Source organism: Podarcis pityusensis (genome assembly GCF_964106645.2).
Source record: "Podarcis pityusensis genome assembly, chromosome: 2".
Lineage (NCBI taxonomy): Eukaryota > Metazoa > Chordata > Lepidosauria > Squamata > Lacertidae > Podarcis > Podarcis pityusensis.
The window spans coordinates 74,636,614-74,663,573 of record NC_138029.1 but is presented as its reverse complement, the minus strand read 5'-3'; the positions used below and the strand labels follow the sequence as shown (position 1 = coordinate 74,663,573).

Sequence of the window (26,960 nt, the reverse complement as noted above, 5' to 3'; positions counted from 1 at the left end):
CTCTCACACAGGGTGCTAGGAAACAGCAGTACAAGAGTCAGATAAGATTTTAGGGATGTGTTTTTTAGAGTTAAAAGTTTGTGATAGGGAATTAGTTTGACAGGAGATGGGAATCAGTTGTGCTCTATTATATAGGAGAGGATACATGAATGGAAACATTTGTGATGTACAAAATGTACATGGGAACCTAAATGCATTCCCTTCAAAATCACATTCCTGTGGTTTTTTTTCCTCTCTCTTCCTCTAGGCAAGACTGTTGCTGTGAAATTGCCATGTCTCCTTTGTGCAATTTTATGGAGAGTCCAGACAACTTCATAAGCCAGTTGCAATCCTCCCATGTTTTCTTACCTTCCTCTACCTTTTTTTAAAATAAAATAAAAAACCCACAGAAAATCTGCTAAGGAGGGGAAGAACAGAATAGCAGTTCAATCTCTTTGCAGGTATGGATGGTAAAATGTGTGATGGAGGCAGAGTGAGAAGCAATGTTCCCGGGGGAGGTAGATGACATGTTGGGACAGCCTCTCCTCCTCAGCTGCTTGCCATGAATTTCTGGTTTCAGAGCTGTTTCACATCCTGCACCATAAGTCCTTTTTCTCCTGATCTACCAGCTCTCTGCCTTAATTAATTGCTTCCTGTAATGAGGTTCCCTCAACCCACACAGTTCAAATAGTTATTTAATTAGTAGATTACTTTGAAAACATCAGTGCTTACTTCCAAGTACAGATGTGCAGGTGTCTCTGGCTAAAACCCTATAAGGCTGCAATCCATTAACCCTGGACTGCAGTCGGGCACAATTTGTTTTTAATGCAGTTATACTACAGTAGACTGACACAACTAACAAGGAAAAATCAAGGCTATAAATTTTCGATCCATATTATAACACTAACTGGATCAGGATATCTGATTAGGTTCCATTGTGAAATTACCGTATTTTTCGCTCTATAAGACGCACCAGACCATAAGACGCACCTAGGTTTTTGGAGTTGGAAAACAAGAAAAAAAATATTCTGAATCTCAGAAGCCAGAACAGCAAGAGGGATTGCTGCGCAGTGAAAGCAGCGATCCCTCTTGCTGTTCTGGTTCTGGGATAGCTGTGCAGCCTGCATTCGCTCCATAAGACGCACACACATTTCCCCTTACTTTTTAGGAGGGAAAAAGTGAGTCTTATAGAGCAAAAAATATGGTAACTACACTGGAAAAGGGCATTTCCAGGTGAAATCCATGGGACCTACAGTCCAATCCATAATCATGTTAATGCAGAAGATAAGCTGCAACCCTCTTGCCCTGAGCTGCAGGCATTGTCTTTTTTAAAAAAAAATATACAACTTTTAAATTTTTTTCAATTGTACTGCTTCAGTAACTGCATACATGTACACAGGTACAAATACAAAATAAGGAGCTAAAATGGCACTGAGAAGCATCTGCTTCAAAATGTCAGAAGAGAAAGTGACAAATGAGGGGAAAGAAGAGGAAACAACAATTCTCACAAAGCTTTGTCTTGCCCATAGTGCCATGCATACAGGCCCCAAAAAAGGATAGACCCCTGAAGTGTGGATGGCTAATGCAATCCTGCTTGCAGTTTACAGGACTAGAGGCCCGCCATCTATAACAGTGGTTCTCAAAGGGGAGTGGATGGAGTGGATGGCAAGTGTGGCAGAAAGATTCAAGAACAATCAAATAAACATTTCGGTACAGCATAGCATAGCACAGCACAGCATAGCATACTTTCTGGATGTCCCAAGATAATATTATACAGTGGTTATGTTCTATGTTATAGATTAAGCACTGCTGGGAGTTTTGTTTTTCCCCCAATATATTTATTATGAATAAAAAATTTGGTGTGGCATGAACAAATGTTTATTCTGAAAGTGTGGCCGAAAGAAATGAATTTGAGAAGCACTGATCTAGAAGCATCCACCCACCCACTCATTCATTCATTCATACATACACACACACACAAAATTGGCATTCTCTGAGGAAATATCTATGAGGCCAACAAACTTTTATTTCAAACATATTTAGCAAAAAAATCATCCCAGTCCTTTGGGGATGGTAAGAAAGTGTCTTCCACTGGTAAACATGAAGAAGATTACAAGCAAAAAACCCCCACATGTTTCCATCATAACAGTGAATATTTCAAAACCTTGTGTAGAACATTATACCAGGAATGGAGAAATAGATCTGGTCTGTGGGCTTGGACCCCTATCTCCCCAACATCCTCTGGGTCAAAGTTGACAGGTGGTAGGGCTGCCTACTTATCACCTGATGTCAGAATAATATCAGGTGACCCATGACATGGCACTTTAAAGTCTCCAATTGTTGAGTCTTCAAACCATTGTGCAGAGCTTCCTGCAAGTACAAATGATCAGTTGATTGTTAATGCTTACAGAGTGCCTGTACAACACTTTGAAGTCCTTAATATCAGATAACAGTCAGGGCTGCAAAGTGCCATGCACAGCCCTCTGAAAGCACAGCCTATCAACAGCGATTGTGAAAAGAAAGGAAAAGCCATGCAGATCACTTATTGGCTCAGCCTTGACCTTACTGGACCTATTTCTGACATCATACATGACGTCAAGTTTACGGCAGGTGGGTATGGTTTCTCGTGGACAAAATGGAGAGGCCTGTCAGACCTAATTAGGCCCAATGGTCAAAGATTCCCCACCACTACTTCATACACTCCACTGATCCCAAAAGATAACTGTTATCTTTGCAAAGTCTAAAGGAAAGACGGTATCACAGGTAAATAATACTTAACAGCCAGCAACAGCAAAAGGATTCAGGCTGCATGATTAATTGGAAATACATAATATAAGATAATGTGTATCACCTTCACAAGGCAGAAGTAGGAGAGGGTTTTACCTAGCAGTCATAAAACAGAAGACTTGTTACATAGGATCACTCACCTTGATGTATACGTCAAGGGCTGTGTGGACACGGTTCACTGCCAGATGGATGGACAGTGGAGTCGTGTAGGGAAAAGTTGCCATGACAACATGGCTAGGGGCTGGGAAGTTGATGATCTTGAAACCATACTTCAGAAACATGCGCACCACTTCCTCAGATGGCTTCTCTTCTCCTTCACTCAAGATGCTACCCACAAGATAGCGGCATTTCTCTGGATCCACCTTTAAAGAGAAATAAGGGCTGGCATTAGACAACAAAGGGCTTCAAAGGGCTCATGATACTGTGTTTAAAATAATGGAATAATACCAGTCTTATCATTCAGTGATCCTACCTATAGCTTAAGGCAGTGGTTCCCAAACAATGTTCTGGAGAGCCCTAGGGTTTCTCAGAAGCTTATTAGAAATGGCAAACATTTCCCAGCATGATAACTTGCCTACCATTACTGACATTTATGTGCAGCCAAAGAAGAGTGCTGTACAAATTGACTCAAAGCCAAACAACACAGTTTTGAGAACCTTTAAGTCAAGATGGGACTCTGGGTGGTTTATTAAATTGTGCATCCAATTGTCATATTTGCCTGAAAAGGGGGTTGTGGGGAAATTGCAGTCAAATATAACTAGCAAGCTTAGGGCTAGTTAATACATGAAGGGGTTAAAGATAAAGGCAAAGGGACCCCTGACCATTAGGTCCAGTTGTGGCCAACTCTGGGGTTGCGGCGCTCATCTCGCTTTATTGGCCGAGGGAGCCAGCATACAACTTCTGGGTCATGTGGCCAGCATGACTAAGCCGCTTCTGGCAAACCAGAACAGCGCACGGAAATGCCATTTACCTTCCCACCGGAGCGGTACCTATTTATCTACTTGCACTTTGACGTGCTTTCGAACTGCTAGGTTGGCAGGAGCAGGGACCGAGCAACAGAGGCTCACCCCATCGTGGGGATTTGAACCACCGACCTTCTGATCGGCAAGTCCTAGGCTGTGTGGCTTAACCCACAGCGCCACCCGCATCCCACATGAAGGGGTTAAGAGCACAGAATTATATTCCTAGACTCAGTTAGGTCATGGGCCCTCGTCTCCAGAGAAGAAAGTAAAGCTTCTTTGTTCATTTTCTTTCACTATGTGATCTCATTGAGATAGGATGTGCCTGAGCTTGCTCACTACAAACTCAGACCATGTGCTTAAAGCTATTTCACTAGATTTTGTATCCCACATTGCTGCTGCATAGAGTAACTATGCATAGAATGACTCTGACCTTTGGAGTTTGTAAGTAAAGCATTTAAACTTATGAACAGTTGTGGTCTGTTCACTGCAAGATGGGTAGAGAGGGGAAGCACTGTAAAAATTGTGAACCGTCCAGAACAAATTTGGGGGGTGTATAGGGAGAGGAGAGGGAGGGGAAGTTCCACTGTGCAGTTGGAAGTCCTTGCTAAAATGGAACAACTTTGTTGGATGCAACTCTATGTATTGTGTGGTTTGGCCCTCAGTTTATGCAAGAATTTGGCAAAGGCCAACTAAACCTGTAATGAGTATGAGTTACTCGTGCGTAAACTGGTGCCTCTCTAGGCTAATTTGCCTTGTTAAACCTTTCTGACTGCACAGCCCTTTCTCATCATGACTGTCTCAGTCACTAGCAGAATCCGTCAGTGGGCGTTTCTTGAATCTCTTCCAACATAAGAGTTGTTTGACACCCAATCTCCTCCGCCTCTCACTGCGCGGGAGCCTTCTGCGCAGGGTGGGCGTGGGTAGTGGGGGACCTGTCCCCTCCTCACTGAGTTCCAGTGAAGAGTCCGTGAGCCCTCTCTCCGATTTTCCCATCTGCTCACTTTTGTTCCTGGTGTTGCGCTTAAATGCTTCCCCCTCCACTGAGTCGCCTCTCCCCCTGCTGCTGGGTCCTTCTCCAGCATCATCCAGGAGCCTCCCCTTCTCCTCCCGCTCTGATGTCAGTTCCCTGACAAAACCTATTGAGGTATAGTTGGTAACCTATGTGAACTGAGAGGGTGACAAGGTTTCCCAAACTTGGGCCTCCAGCTGTTTTGGGACTATAACTCTCATCATCCCTAGCTAGCAGGACAAATGGTCGGGGATGATGGGAACTGTAGTCCAAAAACAGCTGGACACCCAAGTTTGGGAAACCCTGCCTTAGCAGATGCCAAGAGATTTACTGGCAAGACAAATCAATGAAGGTCACTCTGAAAGTTGGCATTTTGGAAACCACTGCTTTAAGAAAGCAAAAGTTATTCTTATTACATTTGTTCAATGCTTTTTACCATCAAAGCAACTTACAAAAGATCAAAATACAGAACTTCTGAAACATTTAAAAACCACAATGCAGAATAAAACATAATGATAAACACTTCAACAGAAATATCGAATTGAGTCTGAGGGATGCTTCACATATTGCATTTTTACCATATACATGCTTCATGCTTGCTGCAAGTGAAAGGCAAGCAAAAGCAAATTAGTTGTTTTTACTGCTGTTTGGTTCATGAATACTGTCTAATAACCAATAAAACTTCAACCAGTAACTATATGATTAGTATTTATCAATATAGATTGGTTAATTGTGCCATATTACTGTTGCCCTCTGCTACACAAAAATAGCTTTTCACCAACATCATAGGAGGCACAGTCACACAGCTCACAGCCACTAAGTGGAAAAAGTACGTCCAGCTCTCATTAGTCCTGCATTTAAAAATGATTCTCAGAATAAAGATGGAAAGATCAACTTTAGGAATGTGGTAAAGATTACTCCAAACTTAATTTCAGCCTTGTATCTCCCTTGGAACCCCAGAGTTGCAATGAATAAAAAAGGACATATAAGCATGTGCCGGGTGCCTTTCTTCAAATACTAATAATCACAACATAAGCTGCCAGGTACACCTGGGGTTAGGATTAGGAAAAAGGTTTCCAGGTTAGAAGGGATTATGTCAAAATAGGTTTGAGCATTGTCACCACACATTTAGAGTACAGTCATGAAAATCATGTGTTTCCATGTTTCATTTGCTCATAGGTAATTTTACTGTAGAGTGGATGCTACTTGTCCCCAAGGTTACAATTCTGGATTAGTAGATTCTCACAAGTAGCCACTGCATATGGATTATATGCATTGTAAGGATCTCTGTGTAAACCTTATTTTTGGAGTAATGGAAGACAAAAGTCTATATAAAATGAATGTCTAAATGAATGTCTATGAATCCAAAAGGCTGGCAGTAGACTCTAGTCTGTCTTGACAAACAAATCAGACCAAACTTAAGGGTCAGATTCTGAAAAATGAAAAATCTTTCTCATCTGAGCAACAGAGAGAATAAGTGCCTCACAGCAACAACTATGCACAACATAGACATTATCTGGTGGAAGGCTTCATTGACTTCTGTAGTGGCTGATCTATTTGTTACTCAACAATGCCAATTGTAGGAAAGAGACCAATTAAAGCCAGTGCCAATTATCTGTCTATTATGAGTGAAGCAACAAGTGAGCAGCAGCAGCTGCTGCCACTGCCAATCCAAAGGTCTTACTGCTCTACCTGCTAGCCAAGGACCATGCTGTGACATTTTAAAAAATATATGCAGACAGACTTTTAAGGAATCTGCCAGCTGAATATTAAAAACAAACCCCTGACATTCTCAGGGCCGTCATCCAGGCCAGCGCTGCCATTTCTGCTGCGTGCTGTGAATGAGTTTTCCTTTTCATTTTACTCATTCAATGACAGGTATAGATCACCATGGTCTTGAAAGCATGTTTTAGATGTTTTTGATGCTTTCCTAAAGGCACTAAAGCCAAGCAAAAGGCCAGGCAGAGGAAGAAGATGCTGTTTGCCAGAGACCAATTCTCCTTACTAAATATGGAAACGTGTGAGTCAAATCAAGTCCCCCTTTTCCCACATCAGTAATAAGTATGGAGTTAAAAAGACTGATAATGCAAAGGTACAGTTAAAATACGTGGGGAGGCTTTGGGTGGCATTCGACTAAGCCTTTCTCAGAGCAGACCCATTAAAATTAATGACCATAACTAAGTTAGCTCTATTAATGTCCATAGGTCTACTCTGGGTAAAACTTAGATGAATAGCACAACTAATAATTACATACCAGAGGCCTGCAAGAGGGACAAGATAATATATCACATTTTGCGTTTTTTAACTTTCTCTCACACACACTCAGGACTTTGAGGTCAAGCTACTGATAATTTGCCCTTTCCCTTCTGTTTAAAGCCTTCTACCCCCCCTTCCTTACAGGACATATGGGAACACTGAACATAAAAAGAGCCTGCAGAATCAGGCCAATAGCCCATCCAGTCCAGATCCTGTTCTCAGTGGCTGAATGGTTGCCTCTGAGAAATCCACAAGCGGGATTAGAGTCCAAGAGCACTGTCCTTTCTGGTGGTTTCCATCAACTGGTACAGTGGTACCTTGGGTTAAGTACTTAATTCATTCCAGAGGTCCGTTCTTAACCTGAAACTGTTCTTAACCTGAAGCACCACTTTAGCTAATGGAGCCTCCCGCTGCTGTGGCACCGCCAGAGCATGATTTCTGTTCTCAGCCTGAAGCCAAGTTCTTAACCAGAAGCACTATTTCTGGGTTAACGGAGTCTGTAACCTGAAGCGTCTGTAACCTGAAGCGTATGTAACCCGAGGTACCACTGTATTCAGAAGCATACTGCCTCTGACTGTGGAGCCAGAGCATAACCACCATGGCTAGTAGCCATCAATAGCTCTCTTCTCCATGAATTTGTCTAACCCTCTTTTAAAGCTATTCAAGTTGGTGGCCATCACTGCCTCCTGTGGGAGTGTGTTCTGTAGTTTAACTATGCACTACTTGAAGAGTTGCTTTTCGCTGACCCGAATCTTCCAACATTCAGCTTCACAAGTTCTATTGTTATGAGAGAGGGGAAAGAACTTTGCACTATCCACTTTCTCCATGCCATGAACAATTTCGTGAGCTTCTCTCATGTCCCCTCTTATTCACCTTTTCTCTAAACTAAAGAGTCCCAAACACTGCAACCTTTCTTCACTGGGGAGTTGCTCCATTCCCTTGATCCCCTTTTCTGAACTTTTTACAACTCTACAATAACTTTTTTGAGGTGAGGTGACCAAAACTGTGCACAATATTCCAAATGTGGTCGCACCATAGATTTGCATAACAGCGTTATGATATGGCCACTTCAATTCCTTTCCTAATGATCCCTAGCATGGCATCTACCTTTTTCATGGCTGCTACATATCAAAATCTTCTATCTAGCTGTCTGCTATGACCTCAAGGTCTGGTTCCTGGTCCATCACTGCCAGTTCAGAGCCCATGAATACATATGTGAAATTAATACTTTAAATTTTTAACTCCAAAGCACAGCACCTCTTTACCTTGGCTTTTGAGGTTTATATTTTTAGGACCCACCTTACTTATGTGATTGTAAGTTGCATTAAAATAATACCGTGTTTTAATGTTGTAAACCACCCTGGGACCTTACGGTGAAGGGCAAGTAAATAATAATAATAAAGCCACCCACCATCTTCATTTTCTTAGCGTTATCTATATAAATAAGCATATGCAAAGTTTCTGCAGCTTTGTGGTATGGGCCTGTGCCTTAAATCCTTTAAGTGCCATACAGAGACACTCCTGTAGACCAATATGCACATCCAGAAAAACTCAGTCAAAATCATGCTATCAGGCTTCAAGTTACAAGAAAGAAGATTCCAACTAAACTTCAGGAAGAACTTTCTGACAATAAGAGCTGTTTCACAGCTGAACAGACTCCCATGGAAGGTGGTGAACTTGGAGGCTTTTAAGCAGAGGTTGGATGGCCATCTGTCATGGATGCTTTAGTTGGGATTCCTGCATTGCAGGAAGTTGGACTAGATGACCCTCGGGGTCCCTCCCAACTACAAATCTATGATTCTATAAATCCCTTCTTATAGTAGATACCTGCCTAGCTTCAGTTGACTTCAGATGTTGTTCCTGTAAGAGATGGCAATACTTATAGTACACAAACTTTGGAACTGTAAAAAAAAAAGGTAAGAATCACTCCTCTAAATGGAGACTAGAACAAGTAACCAGTACAGATTAGAATGTTATCTTCTGGATTACTGTTCAACCATCCAGACACTTTTAAAGCTGCTCCACATATTGCCTGTTACAGTAGCGTCTTTTCAAGAAAGGGTACATCTGGTTAAAGACACTCCAAGGTACCAGATGCCCAGAACAAACCCTAATCTGGCCTAGATATAAAATGCATTCCTTCACTCTATTATATGAGCCAGACTGAACTGTGTTCCAACAATGCAGTCTACCAAAAGATATAGCAGGATGATACAATAAAACACTCAATAGTTTAGCAAGCTGAAAAGAAGAAGAAAAAATTGGTCTATTCAAAGGTAATTTAAAGATAAACATAACTTTTAAAGATCTGTGCTGTATTATTGCAGTTCCATTTTTCAGGACCAGTATATTAAGAAGTGAAATAATGTCACCATAAACTACACTGTTATCCTGCATTTATAGATTAGAAAAGAAGGCTATTTATTCAGACATGCAAGATGGAAGTGGTAATAGCAAGAATGACACCCAGGCATTCTGTCACCCACTCAACAGATACACCTGCCTCTTATATCTGTACAGAAATATCCCCTTTGGCAATTTGTCAGAGTATGTATGTGAAAAATGAGTGGTTAAAGTATTCACCAAGGAGTCAAGCTTGAGGGAATCAGACAAAACAAACCATCCATTTGCTTCTGTAATCCTTCTATAACCCTTATGAAACTGCTTAGTAGAAACACACCTCTCATCACTCATGCCAGAAAGGCAATCCAATCTAACTCTCATGAGCCATGGGAATAGTAGTCAGGGATGTAGGGCTTAGAGGCATAGTAAGTAGAGTAACTTTAAAGCAGAGTAAATTGAAGTCTAACCAGAGGATTTGCCCAGCAGTAACCTAACCTGCAACCAATATGTATATATTCCCAAAATATTTGGGGGCTTGGACACACACACACACACACATTTATTATGTGTCTGCAGCAGTTTACATTCCCATTTAATTTGCATAGTTCACATGACGGTTTCCCTCTGTAAATTCAGGTTCACCCGATATGGGGATAATCCAATCAGTTGGGAGCCACTGGGCTCCAAGGCACTTCACTCGACATGTCACAGACTATTTGGTGTTTGGGGATGGGTGGATCAATGGTCACTTTCTGCCATTCCCATTTCCATGTCTACTATGTCCACAATGCTTTCACTCTTTTTTGGGCTGTGCTTGTAACTATTTCCAATGTACTCCTGAACAAGGAATCCCACCCCCCTTTAATCCCTCAGATTTGCACAAAACCAGAAAACTGCACAAGCAAATCTTACAAAGTTACCCTGTTCGGCATGAAACACTCCTACAGCAAGTAGCATATACCCTGCATCAAATTCTCAGAGAGCAACCCTACACACCAAGGTGTTTTACTTTCCAACTCAAAAGCTCTGTTCTCCTTTTCCATTTAACTGCAAAATTGGCACCAAACCTTCTCTGCCCCCAAACTGAGCTCTGCAGGCACTCCAAAATCTGGTGGATATTGTATTTCAAATGTTAGAGTGAGATTCTCAGCTGTCAGGAAAGCATCTCTGGTCATAAAGGACCACGGAGATTATTTTTGTTAGTGTTCCTGGCTGTCTCATCAGTTGGCCATTCACGCTGACCGAGATTGCCAAACTAATAACAACATTCACCTTGAAGTTCTTAACAGAAGCCAAAGTAGTTTAGCTTCAAATACATTCAAGCTGCAGGTACAAGACACAAAAGCATGGATATGCTTATCACTCAATAAGAATAGCCTACTGGATCAAACCAACGGTCTGTCTAGTCCAGTATACTGTTCTCACAGTTGCCAGGTAGATGCCTGTGGGAAACCAGCAAGCGGAATATGAGCATAAGAGCATTCTCCCCTCCCATGGTTTCCAGCAACTGGTATTCAGAAGCACTGCTGCCTCCAAATGTGGCTGTAGAGAATAGTTATCATGGCTAGAAGCCATCTATTAGCCCTCTCCTCCATGAATTTGTCTAATCCTCTTTTAAAACCATCCAAGTTGGTGGCCATCACTGCCTCCTAAGGGAGCCAGTTCCATAGCTGGACTATGCAAAGTGTGAAGAAGTACTTTCGTTTATCTGTCCTGGATCTTCCAGCATTCAGCTTCATGGGATGTTCAAAGGTTCTAACGTTATGAGAAAAAGGAAAAAACTTCTCTCTATATACTTTCTCCATGCCATACATAATTTCATAAACTTCCATTGTTTTGCCTCTTCTGTAAACCAAAGAATCCCAAACGCTGCAACCTTTCTTCACAGTGAAGATGTTTTATCCCTTTGATAATTTTGGCTGCCTTTTTCTGAAGCTTTTCCAACTCTACAATATCTTTTTTTGAGGTCGGGTGACCAGAACTGTACATAGCACTCCAAATGTGGTCTCAACAAAAATAGACTTTACATCAAGTTCTGTCCCTGCTGAGGTCTGCAGCGTGGTTCAAAGTATTTCCAAGTTACCAACCTTCTCAAATTGTTCATGTACAAAACGCTGCTTGCTCAGTACACATTTTTAAACTGTTAGCATATCCTTTTCACAAAAAGGAAACATTTACACTTCCCATCAGTGAAAGCCAATATACTTTGATCAAACAAGAAGCGCAAAGGTCCAACTTCCAATGACTCTCTTCTAACCAATTCTATAAATCTTTGAGAAAGGACTGAATGTTTGCAAAGTGGATGCTGCTATTTGAACCACCCTTGACAGTATATGTGATTCCCCCAAATCCTTCTTTTGAAAGTGGTGTTATATTTCATAATTGTGGGGCGAATATAACTACATTAGTCAAGTTCGCTGATTTTAATGAGGCTGCTCAGAGTATGACTTAGTTTCATCCTACCTCTGAGTGAAAACAGCCTCAATTTATAAATTCAAGAGCTATATGTACAGTGTAGCTCATAGTCATAGCCTGCCTTAGGGGATGTGCTTTTTTATCCTCACAACAAATCTGTGAGCTGAGAGATGTTGAATGGCCCAAGCTCACCCAAGAGCTTCACCCTGAAAAGGGCATTTCTCTTCCTATCCATTCTTCCACCTCTGCAGTCTCACCTCACAGAAACATGGCATGAAGTGAAGGTGAGTCCTCCAGAAAGCAAAAAATATCTATAGTGCCCAGAGAGCCACATAAAACAGGGCCACAGGTGTCCAACTACTGTTTTATATAGATAAGCTCCAACTTATATAACTATTAGACCTGTGGACTGTGGACTGACAGAAATAGAACAGAACAGGAAGCACTCACAATTAAAAGGCTATAAAATGAAAAGAACAAATCCTTTGGGCTTGAACTATACAGCCACAGCTCTGTGGTTGGTGCCCAACAGTTCCCTATTGGGGGTTGTGCATACAGCAGAAACTGAAAAGAACAGAGTATCCTTGCAGTATTCCTTGAGCCTTTGACTTCTCAAGCTTCTAGAGTTTTCCTTGTGTCAACTTCGGAAATAAATTGTATTAAAGAATAAATGTTGTCAATCCATAAAATGCCAGCCTTGAAGTGGCTCTCTTATGAAAATGCCCCAGACATCAGTATGTGGATCAAATGGAGTGAGAATTCCTGGGAGAAATGGTGCATTTAGCCAAGGTGGGTGTGGTTGTGTGTCTGAGGGCCCAAGCCCCATTTCCTGACAGCTTCAAGGATCCAGAGAGAGGGAGAGTTTGGGGCTTGAATCCCCATTCTGAGCCTCATTCCTTCCCCCTTTATGTCCTAGGTTAAATGCCCCCTTACTACTTCAGCAAACCACTTTCTGTTTTCCAGATGTGGCTGCCTTGGACGCCTGCTTACATGCTACGTTCTGCAGTCAACATTCTTGGGCAGCATGAGCCCAATAGCCAGGGCCACATTTAGAATCACAGATTCATAGAGTTGTAAGGGATACCCAATGGTCATCTAGTCCAACCCCCTGCAATGGAGGAGGCTCTTTGGGGAGAGGGTTTGGAGCTTTGGTCTTCAACCCTTACTGTTTGTTAGGCACAACTCACCCTATTTCTCTTTTGCCTTTGAGTCATGCCTGCAAACCAAATGGGGCACTTTAGGGTGTTTTCCCCACAACTAGCCAGTATAACAAATGGAAATGCAAAGCCAAAACTCCTAACCATGTCTGAAGTCAATTTGCAACCAGTTAGAGCACAGAGCCTCTGCTTCAACAGACTTCAGGAAAATGCAGTGCTTTGTCTTTGTATTTGGCTGTTATTATCAAGGTCTAAAGAATTCCTCTGAGCTGTACCAACTACACCTGGGGAAATGAGGCCGGAGGCCCCAGGCAAACTATTCACTTAGTCACTTCAAAGTGATACTTCTCCTAGGAGCTCATCTATCTGTATTAAATGGGTTGACAAATGGCTTGAGGGAGCACCAAGGAGAAACAATGTTTGCAGGATGAGTTCACATGTGAAAGAGGGAAAGATAGGGGAGACGCACACATTAGAAAGGAGTGTGTGGCCAACTGTGAAGACAGCCTGGGTAACAGAGGAGAACCAATTGTTCACACAAGCCGATCAAGGCAAGGATTTGCAGATCAATCTAGAAATGTACAGGGAGGGTGTTATGCAATCACTTTAAGCAGTCATCCATCAAGCACCTGGCATTCCTTTCTCTCTCCCTCTCTGCCATTTACCACATCCAGGCAATCTGGACTAATCTATAAATTAACAGACAACACAGACAACATGCACTTTATGATAAACTGCTTCTCATGTCTGCTTCTATTTGCCTATGGCTGCCATTTCACTTTCTGTCCCTTGCCTGGGCATACTGTAGCTAGGATGTAGCAGCAAATTCCTGAAATCCCCTTGTATTTTAGAAGGGAGTAGAAGAAGCCCTCATTCATTCCAGTGCACCCCAAGACACAGATACTAAGTGTAGCTTGTACTTTGTGGGTACTAGGACCTCTGATCAATCTCTAGACTTTGCAAACACATCTTAGCCTGAGCTACCAAAAAATAAAAAGTATTGGGCTCAGCATACATAGCCCAATAATTATGCATATAATTTATATAGCATTTTTGAGTGCTCAATAGATCCATAATAATCTCACAACCTTTACTTTACAACAACCCCATGTGATAAACCAATATTATCCCCCATATTGCAGACTGGGGGAGAGGGGTGCTAAGGTTTAAAAATACCATATTTACATGAAACTAATGCACCACTGAATCTAATGCACACCTCAATTTTCCAAACCTTGAAACCAAAAAAGTATTTGCTGGTTCTGTCAAATCTAATGCACACGCTAATTTCTGTGACATAATTTGGCCCCCCAAAAGGTGTGCATTGCATTCAAGTAAATATGGTAGTGGCTTGTCTAAGATCCAAGGTCAGTTCATGGATAAGATGACATTTAAACCTGTGACTCCCCAGCTAAAATATCTCCCAACTCACAACCACCCTTCTACACCAAACTAGGCTTCAACTATCCTCTCTTAACATACTTCTACTGTGCAGAATATTTTGTTCTTCCCTGTCTTCACACCCACGCCACATAGATATGCACTTTGATGCTACAGCATGGGGTTTCCCTCCCCACCCACTGTGAAAAAGAAGTAAATAAACGGACAGAAAAGTCTATTGGTAGAAACAATGATGTGCTCTGTACAGGGAAGAAATATTATAACAGCACATTGCTGCCACCATGTGTCCATAATACAGCTTTCAATGAAGCATTTTCTTACTGTCAGAAAACATGAATTCAATGCATACAAATCATAGTCTGGTTATTAAACAGAACTCAGAAACTAATTATTAAACATTATTAGATGCCATGCTAACTAGATTTAGAGTTGAACGGCAACTTACTTTTTTTATAATCACCCATCATCAAGTAAATCATACGGCAATAAAATACAAAACAAGATAAATACCATAACCCTTTTCAGTGGATTTTAATCAATAAAAATAAAAATGTATAATTCATTGCAATACAGCAGCAGATCAATACAAAACACCAGCACAAAACATTAAGATGTCCCAAAAGCCCAGGTGAATAAGAGAGCCTTAAAGTGAGGATAATTGACACAACTCCAGGGGAAAGGAGTTTCACCAAATGGGCTAGTGCCACCATAGAAAGGTCCCTCTCCCAAGTCCCCTGCACAATATACAATGCACATCATTGGAACCACAGGAAGGGCCTCCCTTTCACACCACCTGAAAGGCCTCAGCTGGCAGATATAGGAAGAGATTCTCCTTCAAGTATCTGGAACCCAAGACATTTAGGGTTTTATAAGTCAAAATCAACACCCCAAACTGGACTTGAAAACATATCAAGCAGCCAACACAGATAATGTAGAGTTGATGTAAGGTGGCTCCAATTTGATGCACCATTTGGTTACCCTAGGAGCAACATTCTGTATCAACAACAGCTTCCAAATCATCTCCAAAGGTAGCCCTACATAGACTGCATTATAGTAAACCACACAGAAGCTTTAGCTAGCAACAGGCATTTCTTGCCATTGTGGCCACTTGGACCTCAAGTGATGGTGATGGATTCAGGAGTACCTTCAACAGGCGTGCAACCCCATCCACAATAGGCTGCCTCCCACTTCCCAAACACAAGAACCACCCACCAATAGTGCATTTGTCTTGGCAGGATTTACAGCCACTGGTTCAGAACTTGCACAGTCACACCTGATTCAAATGGTATGCAGAGAGAGAGCTGGTATCATCCCATCCCATCACTCAGACCAAGAGACGCTCCTCTTCAAATGGCTCCACTGGCTCCACCTTCTGCATCAAGCACAAATTCATTGACGCTATCTTTAAAGCATGTTGTAGTCTTATCCTACTCTATCTTTTAATCTTACTACTTTTCACTCAAGCATTCACATAAGCATCTCCTTGCTCTCAACAGCAACCCAGTAAGGAAGGTCAATTTTATTACACTCATACTGCAGATGGGGAATTGTGGCTGACCACAGCTACTTGTTACGGGGAAGCATCACAGAACAACTAATGAAGTGGAGTGACATGTGAACATTTCAGCAAAAGCAGACATAGAGACAGTTGGAGAAGCTGCAAGAAAACTAGCACCTTATTCCCCTCTATGTATGGGCTCATATTTTCTGTTTGAAAGATTATTATTTTTATTTAAATAATAATAATTAGAAAGCAGCAGAAACTGATCTATGCAGAGAGGACATTTTTTTTCTTAAAAGAAAAGGCAGAAAAATAATGTCCCACAGGGAAGAGCCATTATTTTGTTTGGCAAACACATATGTGAATTTAGCAGGCAATATTACATTTCAGCTTTAGTAGCAAACACTACAGGATCAAAGTAATTCCTCAAGGCTTATCCACACTTACCTTTCCTCTGCACTTTCCAGGCACGGTCCATGCTTTAAAGCTCCATGTCCATGCTCCAGAGCTTTCCCCACAAAATCCACTCTTTACCACTGAATCGGAGTGAACAGCAGATTTGTGTTGCTGTTTGTTGCACTTCAGTTTTTTAAAAAATGGGTTTTCACAGGAAAAGCTCTGGGGTGAAGAAAAGAGCGCTTGGACATGGAGCCTTTAAAACACAGAGCTCTTCCTGGAAAGCACAGGGCAACAGGAAAATGTGGGAAAGCACTACAGCATATTCATTTCTCCACTAGGTGGTGACCAAGATCAACAATCAACATCACAGAAACTTTATCATAAGTAAGTTTAATTTTTTATTTTATTTCATCTCTCCCAAAATGCTAGTTCTCTTTGCAAAAGTCCAAGCATATTATAAAAAAAGTTACTTAGAGATGATTCTCACAGGTGCTCGATGCTTATTTTACCCCCGTATGATTCCCGTGTTTTGCTTTCTTTCACAGTTATTAAAAATAGCACATATTCCCATGTGCCTCCCTCTATGGCACAGAGCTTCAGGGGTAGCCCTGGAAACCCAGCTTACCCAAGAGCCTGCTCCAGAAGTGACAAAGAAGGCCCTGTTCTATCTTGAAGGTTTGCTCCTATTAAAGTCTATTTCTCAGGTCCAAGGGAGTGCCATTCAATCTCTTTTGGGGTAGCTGGACTAATGTCAAAAGTCAAATATAAAGTCTTTATGGTGCCATGGTCACCCCACTGGTCTTGGGATGGAAGAAAGCAGAGAACAATTCCTGCATTTGCAACTCTAGTCTCAGCTTCACTATAATGTAACGCTAAGGAGGAAAGCATAAAAAGAAACAGATTCCTGAATCTCACAGGTAACAAAGTCATTACATTGTTAACTACCCAAAACTATACTAATAATTCAGGCAACACCAATTATTATTATAGGCTGGTTTAAGAGTGTGCAACCAACACTGTTGCCTAAAAGGGAAGGAGAGTTGCTTAGCAAGCTCCCAGAGTGGCTATAAACAATGACATCTCCTGGGACACAGGCTTCAGAACTATGTACAAAATACATTCTAGGGGGACAGTGGATATGGTCTTCACTGCTTGACAGTTTCAAGAAAAATGCAGAGAGCAAAATATATGGCATTTATTGACCTGACTAAGGCCTCAACACTGTAAATTGTACTGCCCTTTTGAAAATTGGCTGCCCAGATAAATTTGTTAACATCCTTTGGCTCCTCCACGATAATATAACAGCAACAATCGCAGATAACAATGGCTCTCAAAGTGAACCATTCACAGTGGGATCAGGCATTAAACAGGGATGTATTATCGCCACAACTCTATTTATTATCTTCATATCATGATCCTACACATTGTCGAAGGGAAACTCCCCACTGGGATAGAAATCATATATTGAACAGATGGAAAGCTCTTTAACTTGAGTAGGCTGAAAGTAAAGAGTAAGGTTACTATAACCTCCGTCACAGAGCTTCAATATGTTGAGGACAACGTAGTGTGTGCACACACAGAGGATGACCTCCAAACCAACCTAAAAGCTTCACAGAACCTCACGGAAAACTTGACCTATTAATTTGAGGCTATTCTATTGAGTTTAAGTTACACATTAAAACAGGGCATCTCGTGAATCCATTGTACACAATGTGGCCTAAGCTGAGAAGCATGCTGGTCAACCAAAATAAGTTTAAAGGGAAAGCAAATAAGCAGATATGCTGCCATGGTGGCAAGTCTCTAACTGGCATGCGCTAGTGCTTGGGACCACTGCTGATTCCTTTCTGTCTCAGCTACTACATGGTCTTCATTTCTGAACTGTCCCCATTGCAAACATGATGTGCTTATAATAGAACACACCACACCTGCTCAACTGGATACTTTCTGAAAGCAGCAGCGAATACATTCCAGAGAAAAAATAAATCGAAGCAGCACCTAACAGAGAAGCAGTGGAGGAAGACTGATGGAAGGAAGTTGGAGTCCCACAACATCTAGACTTGGTCTGCCACTTCCCAAGGTTTCAAGGGTTTGCACTGGACCAGGTATCAAGAATGGAAAAATATCATCCCTTTCTGGTACCTTAGGAATAAACAGACCTTACCTTGTAAGGTCCAATGTGATTCACATTTGAGCAGTGAGCAGTAACAAAGGATGGTTTGTAGGTTTTGCCATCATATTTCTCCTTCAGGTAGCCATAGCCAACCATATATCCTCCACCAGCTGGCCAGGGCTGGTGAGAGTTGCAATCCAAAACATCTGGAGGACACCATGCTAGAGAAGACTGCCTTATCTCTTACAGGAAGTCCCAGTATTCCTGGTCTGGTGCTTTAGGGTGACAACAGAAATTAAAAGCAGTGCCCCCAACATAAAAATACCATCTTCTGCAGGGTCTTGTACTTTTTCAGCAGGGGGCCTAACTATATTTTTGGGGGGGGGGAGGATGAACAAATTCCTATGCCCCACAAATAACCCAGAGATGCATTTTAAATAAAAGCACACATTCTACTCATGTAAAAACACGCTGATTCCCGGACCGTCTGTGGGCTACATTTAGGAGGCAATTGGGCCGGATCCGTCCCCTGAGCCTTAGTTTGCCTACCCATGATCTAATTGTTCTGACCCAGAGGTGGGGAAATGTGGATATACACACATTGCCTCCCTTTTGGCCAAGTGTTCTCAACCAAGAAAATTGTTAATATTTGCCTATTACAAAACCTCAGTATAAGCAGCCATCTGAAACAGTGAAGCAAGCATAGGGTAACTCACAATTTATTAAATAGAAGTTGTCACACATTGTTAGAAGGAAAGGTCACCTGCAACATTTTCTTTTCCATTTCCTGTTACAGTAGCAAATCACAGGCAAAATTGCCTTTAAAAAGCAAGTCACTAACTCACAGCCTAACAAATAATATCTGGCATCTACCACTGAAAAATTGATGGGTCCTAATCAGTTAAGTAAAAAGAATGGGCTGCAGAATTTCCAGTTCTAGTTAGACCCAAGAGAAAGCTTTAAAATATGGTTTTAAATAGCTCAATACTTAAATGGCTGCTGCAGTTCCAGTGAAGCAGCCATTTGCTGCCTGGTACAAGAGCCATCTTCCTCTTTCAATATGAGCAGGAGGCCCATTAAAATGGGCCAATCAGAAGACAGGGGCTGGGTGATGCTGAGACCTGGTGTCAGCCCGGTCCACCCAGTTCTGATAAATTGGTGCAGCACCTTCCCTCGGTGCAGCTCCTTCCCTTGGTGCTGTAATAAGGTCTTCCCTGCCATGTAGCAAGGTGAGAAGGAGACAGGTGAAGGCAGGTACAGTGTCTGAATGGTGCAGCAAAACTGCTGAAAAGCCTGACCCTAGCAAGGGGGTGGAGACACAACTTGGACTCCACTTCGGACAACAGAATGTCTCTGCCCAGCACAGTCCTGTAACAACCTCAAGAATCTTGGATTCAATCCAAAATATGTGAAGATGAGCAAACGCTCATTCATATACAGCTCCCATGTATATACGTTTCACCTGCAGTGGCACATTTCCACATGCTGCTGTCAAACTGGATGAGCAAATGGAGTTGAGGAACAGCACCACAGAGTCAAAATAAACAAGTTGAGAGATACTTGGCAATGTAGGGAATTAGGCACAATGGCATACTGATACAGGTAAATTGCCCAAGGCAATTTCCCAAACCTGGAGCCACCCTGTCCAAAGGAGATATTCTGAAAATCAAAATTAAATGGGCTACATCTACTCTGGTGGGCCTGTTCCTCTGCCAGTAGGCGCTGGCAGGCTTACCTAGCTACAGTGGCAGTGCGCTAAGCAACACTGAGCAGCTGGGTCTAGCTACCCTTTTTAATTTCCCCCACGGCCCCTGAGCAATGCTATGTTGAGGACATTGTGCGGAAATTAGAAGGATGGCGCAATTCAGTCACCAGCCACTCCTCAGAACTAAGGGCCAGAAAAAATAAAATATGGGGAGCACAATCCAGGCATCAGTTATGGGCCCTGGCAGCTGCCCAGGAGATCAAGTTACACAAAGCACACATTAATATGCAGCTCCATGGTAGGTTCAATGTTATCACTATTCAAAAATGGCACATATCTGTAGCCACAAATTGGATCGTTCTTTCTCTCTCTCTCTCTGGAAGACTGTTTCAGAGAACATTATTGAGATAGCATATTGCAACAGCTTAAAACTAGTACTTCCAGAAGAGATCAACTACAGAAATACTTTTCCTCTTGAAAATGACACACCCAGCCAGCTTTTCAATCACCACCTGTCTATTGGAGAGCCTCCTTTTCCAAAAAGCCACATCCCGTGGGCAGGAAGGAATGTTTTCATTGTCTTGTGAGAGAAGAGTCTATTTGTGAATCCTGTCAACATCAGGAATGTAGGTGCAGGTCATAACCATTGCAGCCTCTGCTAACACTAGGGTTGCCATATTTCAAGAAGTAAATTTCCTGACACCCACAGCCAAGTTTAGCTTTTTTAAGGAAACCACCAAAATTGGGAAACCTAACCCCAAAAAGTGATTTTAAGCTTTTTGAGCTGTTTCCATTGAATTTCCAGACATCCGGGTTTCCCCGATTCGGCAAAATCCCCCCCCCCCCCCGCCGCCATTTTTAAACCTGAAAACCAGGACATGTCAGTAATTTTCCTAACGTATGGCAAGCCTAGCTAACACACACTACTCAACCCAGTGCCACACTGTTGTAAAATGGCTGTTCAGGTTGTAAAACATGGGCTATGGTACCAAATATGAAAAATCTGGCCTGTAAGCAATTAAGGCCTTCAACAATGTCATGATATGGGTCTGCTCACCCAAGACATGTGGTGCACAATCAGCCATGGAGGTAAAGGCCATGGTAGAGCACATGCTTTGCATGGAGAAAGACCCATGTTCACAGCATCTCTGGACAGGGCTGAGAAGTCCCTGTCTGAAAGCTTAAGAGCCACTGTAATGTAAACACTAGCGTAGATAGACCAATAGCCTGACTTTGTATAATACAGCTTTCTTCTTTCCTTTGATTATTCCCAGGTACATCTTCCAATGGAAAACATATTATGTGAACCATATATACACCGAAACAGCCAGCATACTACCATCAGCAACTATGACCACAATAGCTTTATGGTAATTTATCTGCTAGTACACATGCCCAGAAGAAGATCAAACCTATCCATTCTTAAGGAAATCAGCCCTGAGTACTCACTGGAAGGACAGATCCTGAAGCTGAGGCTCCAATACTTTGGCCACCTCATGAGAAGAGAAGACTCCCTGGAAAAGACCCTGATGTTGGGAAAGATTGAGGGCACAAGGAGAAGGGGACGACAGAGGACGAGATGGTTGGACAGTGTTCTCGAAGCTACCAGCATGAGTTTGACCAAACTGCGGGAGGCAGTGGAAGACAGGAGTGCCTGGCGTGCTCTGGTCCATGGGGTCACGAAGAGTCGGACACGACTAAACGACTAAACAACAACAACAACACATGCCCAGAAATGGTTGGCAGCATACACCCTGGCGCTCCTTGCAATCCTATCCCTGCCCTAAGTCTCTGGTCACAGATGAACCTATTCCCATATTTCAGAGTGTCTACAGCTGTGTTTTGCAGTACACGGGAGGTGTGTCTGCCCTTTGCATAGACACCATGCATCCTGCCCTACCCTTCAGGCATAACACATACCCTGTGACAGAGGATTAGTATATCCAAGGACAAGGAGGTCAGAAAGAGCTACTCCAAATTACACAAGTAAGTGCCAGTTGCAAATGTGGCACCAAGGTCTCTAAACTACCTTGCAGATTACAAATGCTACATAAGCGATAAATATAGCAACAGCGCTAAGTGTGTGCCTTGGAAGCAGAAGAAACGCTTGGGTTCCATTTATCAGCTGGCAACAATGCAAGTGTATCCACAAAGCCCTAATGCTGTTTGATCAGTTACCTACCAGCCGACTATATGAAAAGCACAAAAAGCAATACTTGATCCAATTCAAAATAAGCAGCTCAGCCCACCAAAGCAAACAGAAAGTAGCAAATTAGCCACAAGTATGGATGCCTGCACATAGCCACCTCTCTTGCTTACTTTACATCTACCCTCAAGTCTCTAGTTTCAATTCCCTGCTGCAACTAAGTCCTTAAGCAAGCCTAAGTACACGTAACTGAAACAACCACACATTTTCCCCCTTTGTACTCCTCCCCTCTCTTTCCTCTGTTGCTTCCCTTGTATCAAAATTTTTTGATTGTAAGCTCCTTAGGGCAGGAAACTGTCCTTTTTTATTTGCAAACAGAGGCGGCTTTAGGGCAGCATAACCAGTCCCAATGCAGTGGGTGCATAGTCTAGGGGACGCCACAGGATGTCAGAACTATGATGTCTTGAATTCAGCAGAATGGGATGTTAGAGGCGGGGGGGGGGGGGATTTGGGTCTCACAAGTCTGCCCCTGCTGTAAAGCATCAAGCACCCTGATGGTGCTGTATAAATAATAGGAGGAGGATGGCTGGACCAGAACTAAAATCATGCAGTACAAAAAGAGCTACCCTGAAACTCTCACATGCTTTGGCTCAATTGTGCCCAACTAACCTAAAAGCTACTCAGAGCTAATCACAGGGCCACATCAACTCTCCAAGCACAGCTGACAAGATCAAATTTGCACATCACATCCTGCTGCATGCAGCTTGGTTTCTTGTCTTTTACTGGGAATAGAACCTGCAATTTGCCACAAGCCTGCTTACTTGGGGTTAGTAACAAACTGCACTTGAACAAGCACCAAAGTGCATTCTACAGCAGTGGGTTTAGAGGAGCACAATTAGTTCAGCTGAATTGGGCACAGAGCCTTGGAGTGCCGAATTTTGGCATTGCACAGGGCACTGCTGAGATGTGAGACCCCAAGGTCTGCCACTGCATTCTAGAGCAGTCAAGAAGTGTGTGTGTGTCCTACTATATGAAACCACAGTGAAGTAGAACTTGGGAGAAGTCAGGAAACAGTGGTGCTTTGGGAGGCCAGAAAGGAAAGGAGAAAGATACTGAGGGCACCACCAGATTATAACAATTTTGGGATGAGATTTAATCACATAAAAGCAAATTCAGAATGCACAATTATAATTGATTGGGAGGTGTTGCATTACAAACCCCCTTCCCCACAAGATGGGGCTTTTTGCAATAAGGAGAGTGACGAGAAAATACATTGTAAAGTGTGGGGTGGCACTTGCTTTAACACTACATGATCAAACCTCCCCTTTCCACTGCCAAATAAATAAGAATAAATGCTCATTAAATAGCCAATGTCATCTACAGTAATCTCCCTACAAACAAATCAGGATGAATGCTCAATAAATAGGTCATCTGGAAGAGCCTTGGGACAATGGGATGTTTGTGAGGGACAAGATATTGTCCTCATTCCCGGAGGGTCACAATGTTCCTTTTTAACTTCCTGGCACACCCTCTGCTTTATCTGTTCTAATTTATAAGGGATGAAGTAAATTCAAGCCACCTCCTCAGTTGTATCATTTACTTACACTCAAATGAGGATGTTTAGACTGCTCAGTGCTGGGATAAGACTCCCCACTGTGGGCATAAAGCTGCCCAGTGTTGGGATAATAATGCTGAAAAGGCTCAATATACAGCTGACCTTATTGTTTTAATAATATTTTTATTTTTAACCAGAAAACAATACATTAATTATAGAAATGTTAAGTGCTATCTTGTGCAAATTATTCCATACGCAGGGCTTTTTATATAATGTTCTTCATTTGCTTTGCTTTGCTTTTCAGATTGAGGAACTAAGAAGTTTGTGGTGGTTTTGAAATCCATCATTTATCCCTTTCAGGAAAATGGAGCAATGCATGTCTGCACAAACAATAATATAAGAATGTCATCACACTGTAATTTGCTTGGCCACAGACAGGTAGAACTGAAAAGTACAGAATCATGAGAAGCAGTGGGTGCGTGGCCCAGGCAAGCCACAGAAGAACAGTCAGAACAAGCTGCAGCTGCCACCTCAGCTTTGCTGGCTCCTCTGCCTGCCAAACCCTACCTCCGGGATCCAGATCCACAGGCTGGCCGGTGCCACTACCGGCCGCCATTGCTCTCCCTGTACAGCTTGAGGATTCACTGCTTCTGCCACCACCCAACCAATTATGATTAAAAGTTGGTCTGGCAGGAGCAGCAGCTCCGGAATAAGCAAGGTGACTAGAAGTGGCACCAACTGGCTGGATAATCTGCTGCTGTAACTGCCACTCACAAGGCTGGCCAGCAGTCACTTGATGTTGGATATGGGTACAAGCATACATGCAACTTCCTGCATAGGTATTAACTGCTTTTTGGCACATTTCAGCATGAAGAAGCCCAGTTATAAGGCAGGATGCTTTCCTCTAGGTTCCTATGGTCATTTGGATTGTTGTGAATACTTGCAGGTAACAGATACCGTATTGGCCTGAATATAAGCCTCACTTTTTCCCCAAATTCCGACTGTGAAAAATTAAAGTGTGGTTTATATTCGCAACCTTACAGTATGCAGACAGGAGCGTGGGGCAAACAGCGCCAGGAGAACGGCAAAGTGGCGGCCACCCCGTGTGTTATCCCCCATCCTCTCCCCCAAGGCCAGAAAGGGAGGGAGAGAAGAAGGGGCAAGGTTGGCGGCAACACAGCACAGCTTCCCCCCGCCCCAGTATGTAGCCAGGAGCAGCGGGGAATGGAGTGGCTTATATTGGGGTATTTTTTCCTTTTTTTCCTTCCCCCTCCCTCCAATTTTAAAGGTGTGGCTTATATTCGGGTCAATATGGTATGCCTGTCTAGCACCAGGCATGCAGCATACCTCTCCTAGCATTTCCAAGAGGGCAGTAAAAGTAATTCACCCCAAATTTAGAGAAGCTAAAATACTGTATTTAATTAGGACACATGGAGTTAGTGATTAAATTCAGTCTCATGATTTTGAAGTATGTATTATGGACACTATTTTAGTAATCATTAGGATTTCCAGCCCATTTTACATTTTATGAAATGCCTTGTTGCCAGCCCGTAGAATAAATGAAGAACCAACATGCCAGCAGGGCACTCATTGTCCTGCCAGCTACTCAGGTTTCCCTTAAAACTGACGGCTGGAGGAAGGTGGGTGGCAGCTCTGCCAGCAGTTTCCAGTAGCCCTTCCAGTTGCTGTTTAAATCTCTGAAAGAAGCTGATTGGTGGCAGAGAAGGTGAGGCAATGCCTCCTAGAAGCCTAGCCAAGTCTGAGCTGGTCACTAAACTGGAAAAAGTCAGATCAGAATGGAATCAATTCACTTTCAAACCTGATAGCATTGCTTCAAATCTCCCTGAAAAGTTGCCAGAGAGGCACATGAACAAGGAGGAAGGGAAGAAAGCACCTAAAAGTCACTACAGTTTGTCCCTTCATACAAATCCATTAAGCAGCACCAATGGGGGGGGGGAGGGGGAAGAGAGATTAAGGGAGCTCTACCGCTCATTCAGTACAAGGGATAAAATTCCAGTTGATAGCATTGTTGAAGCTACAGCACTGATGGCAAGGAACACCACTCAATATCAGAGCACATGTTTTGCCTGCTGATAGCCACTGATAGCCTTATTCTCCAAGAGTTTGTCTAATTCCCCTTTTAAGCCATCCAAGTTGGTGAGCATTGCTTTCTCTTATGGGAGCAAATTCCATAACTTATGTGCTCTGTATCATGGGCATAGCTAGGGGGGTGGGCAGCTGCCCCTCCCCCCACATAAAACCTGGCTATGCCCATGCTATGTATAGTAGTACTTTTCTTTTGTCTGTCCTGAATTTTCCAACATTCAGCTTCATTGGATGTCTCCAAGTTCTGAGTAAGGGATAAAAAAAATTCTCTCTCCATTTTTCTCTCCAACGTGTAAATTTTATATACTTCTATAATGTTCTCTCTTACTTCTTTCCAAACTACCTCTTTACTTACAAGAGGTCCAGAGGTGGCTGTCAGCCTCCTCCTGACTCTCACTGTTGCCTTTGTAGAACTCATCTGTGAAATAGATGGAAGAAAAAACAGAATTAATTAGTTCTTCCAACCATTTGCTCCAGCCCCTTCTACTGATGGCCTCCCTCCCTCCCAGTCCCAATTGACACCAGTCTCCACTGCCCTGGATTCTCCAGGTAGCAGGGCTGGGAAAGGTCTCTGCCCAAGACATTAAAGAAATGTTGCCAGACAGTTTATACAGTACTAAATGGATGGATGCTATAACTCAGTATAAGGCAGCTTCATATGTTATAAACGAAGCAGATCAGTTTTTTATGGCAGACCACTGGGAGCTCCTTGTAAGCTCCATATAGTAAGTATGGGATGCAAGTGGTGCTGTGGTCTAAACCTCAGAGCCTCTTGGGCTTTCTGCCAACCTAGCAATTCAAAAGCACACCAATGCAAGTAAATAAATAGGTACTGCTGCAGCGGGAAGGTAAACAGCATTTCTGTGTGCTCTGGCTTCTGTCATGGTGTTTCGTTATGGCAGAAGCGGTTTAGTCATGCTGGCCACGTGACCCGGAATGCTGTCTGTGGACAAATGCTGGCTCCCTCGGCCTGAAGTGAAATGAGCGCCACACCCCATAGTCACCTTTGACTGGACTAACCGTCCAGGGGTCCTTTACCTTTTACCTTGTAAGCACCTCTGAACTTTCCAAGAAAGAAAAGGATTAGCATGATAAATAAATTTTGTAATGGCTTTCGCTACACAAATAC

At 42.7% G+C, this 26,960-nt stretch overlaps 1 protein-coding gene across 4 annotated transcripts in view; it reads right to left on the bottom strand.

Moving 5' to 3' along the window:
* TEX264 (testis expressed 264, ER-phagy receptor) overlaps positions 1-26,960 on the bottom strand; it is a 149,869-nt gene that overhangs the window by 102,133 nt on the left and 20,776 nt on the right. For 3 of the 4 annotated variants that reach the window (XM_080996487.1, XM_080996489.1, XM_080996488.1), the window contains exons 4-5: positions 26,187-26,249; positions 2,907-3,128 (exon numbers count right to left, since the gene is read on the bottom strand). In XM_080996487.1, the coding sequence (XP_080852613.1) occupies positions 2,907-3,128; positions 26,187-26,249 (285 nt within the window). The remainder of the gene's footprint in view (positions 1-2,906; positions 3,129-26,186; positions 26,250-26,960) is intronic. The other variant, XM_080996490.1, reaches the window with a different exon arrangement.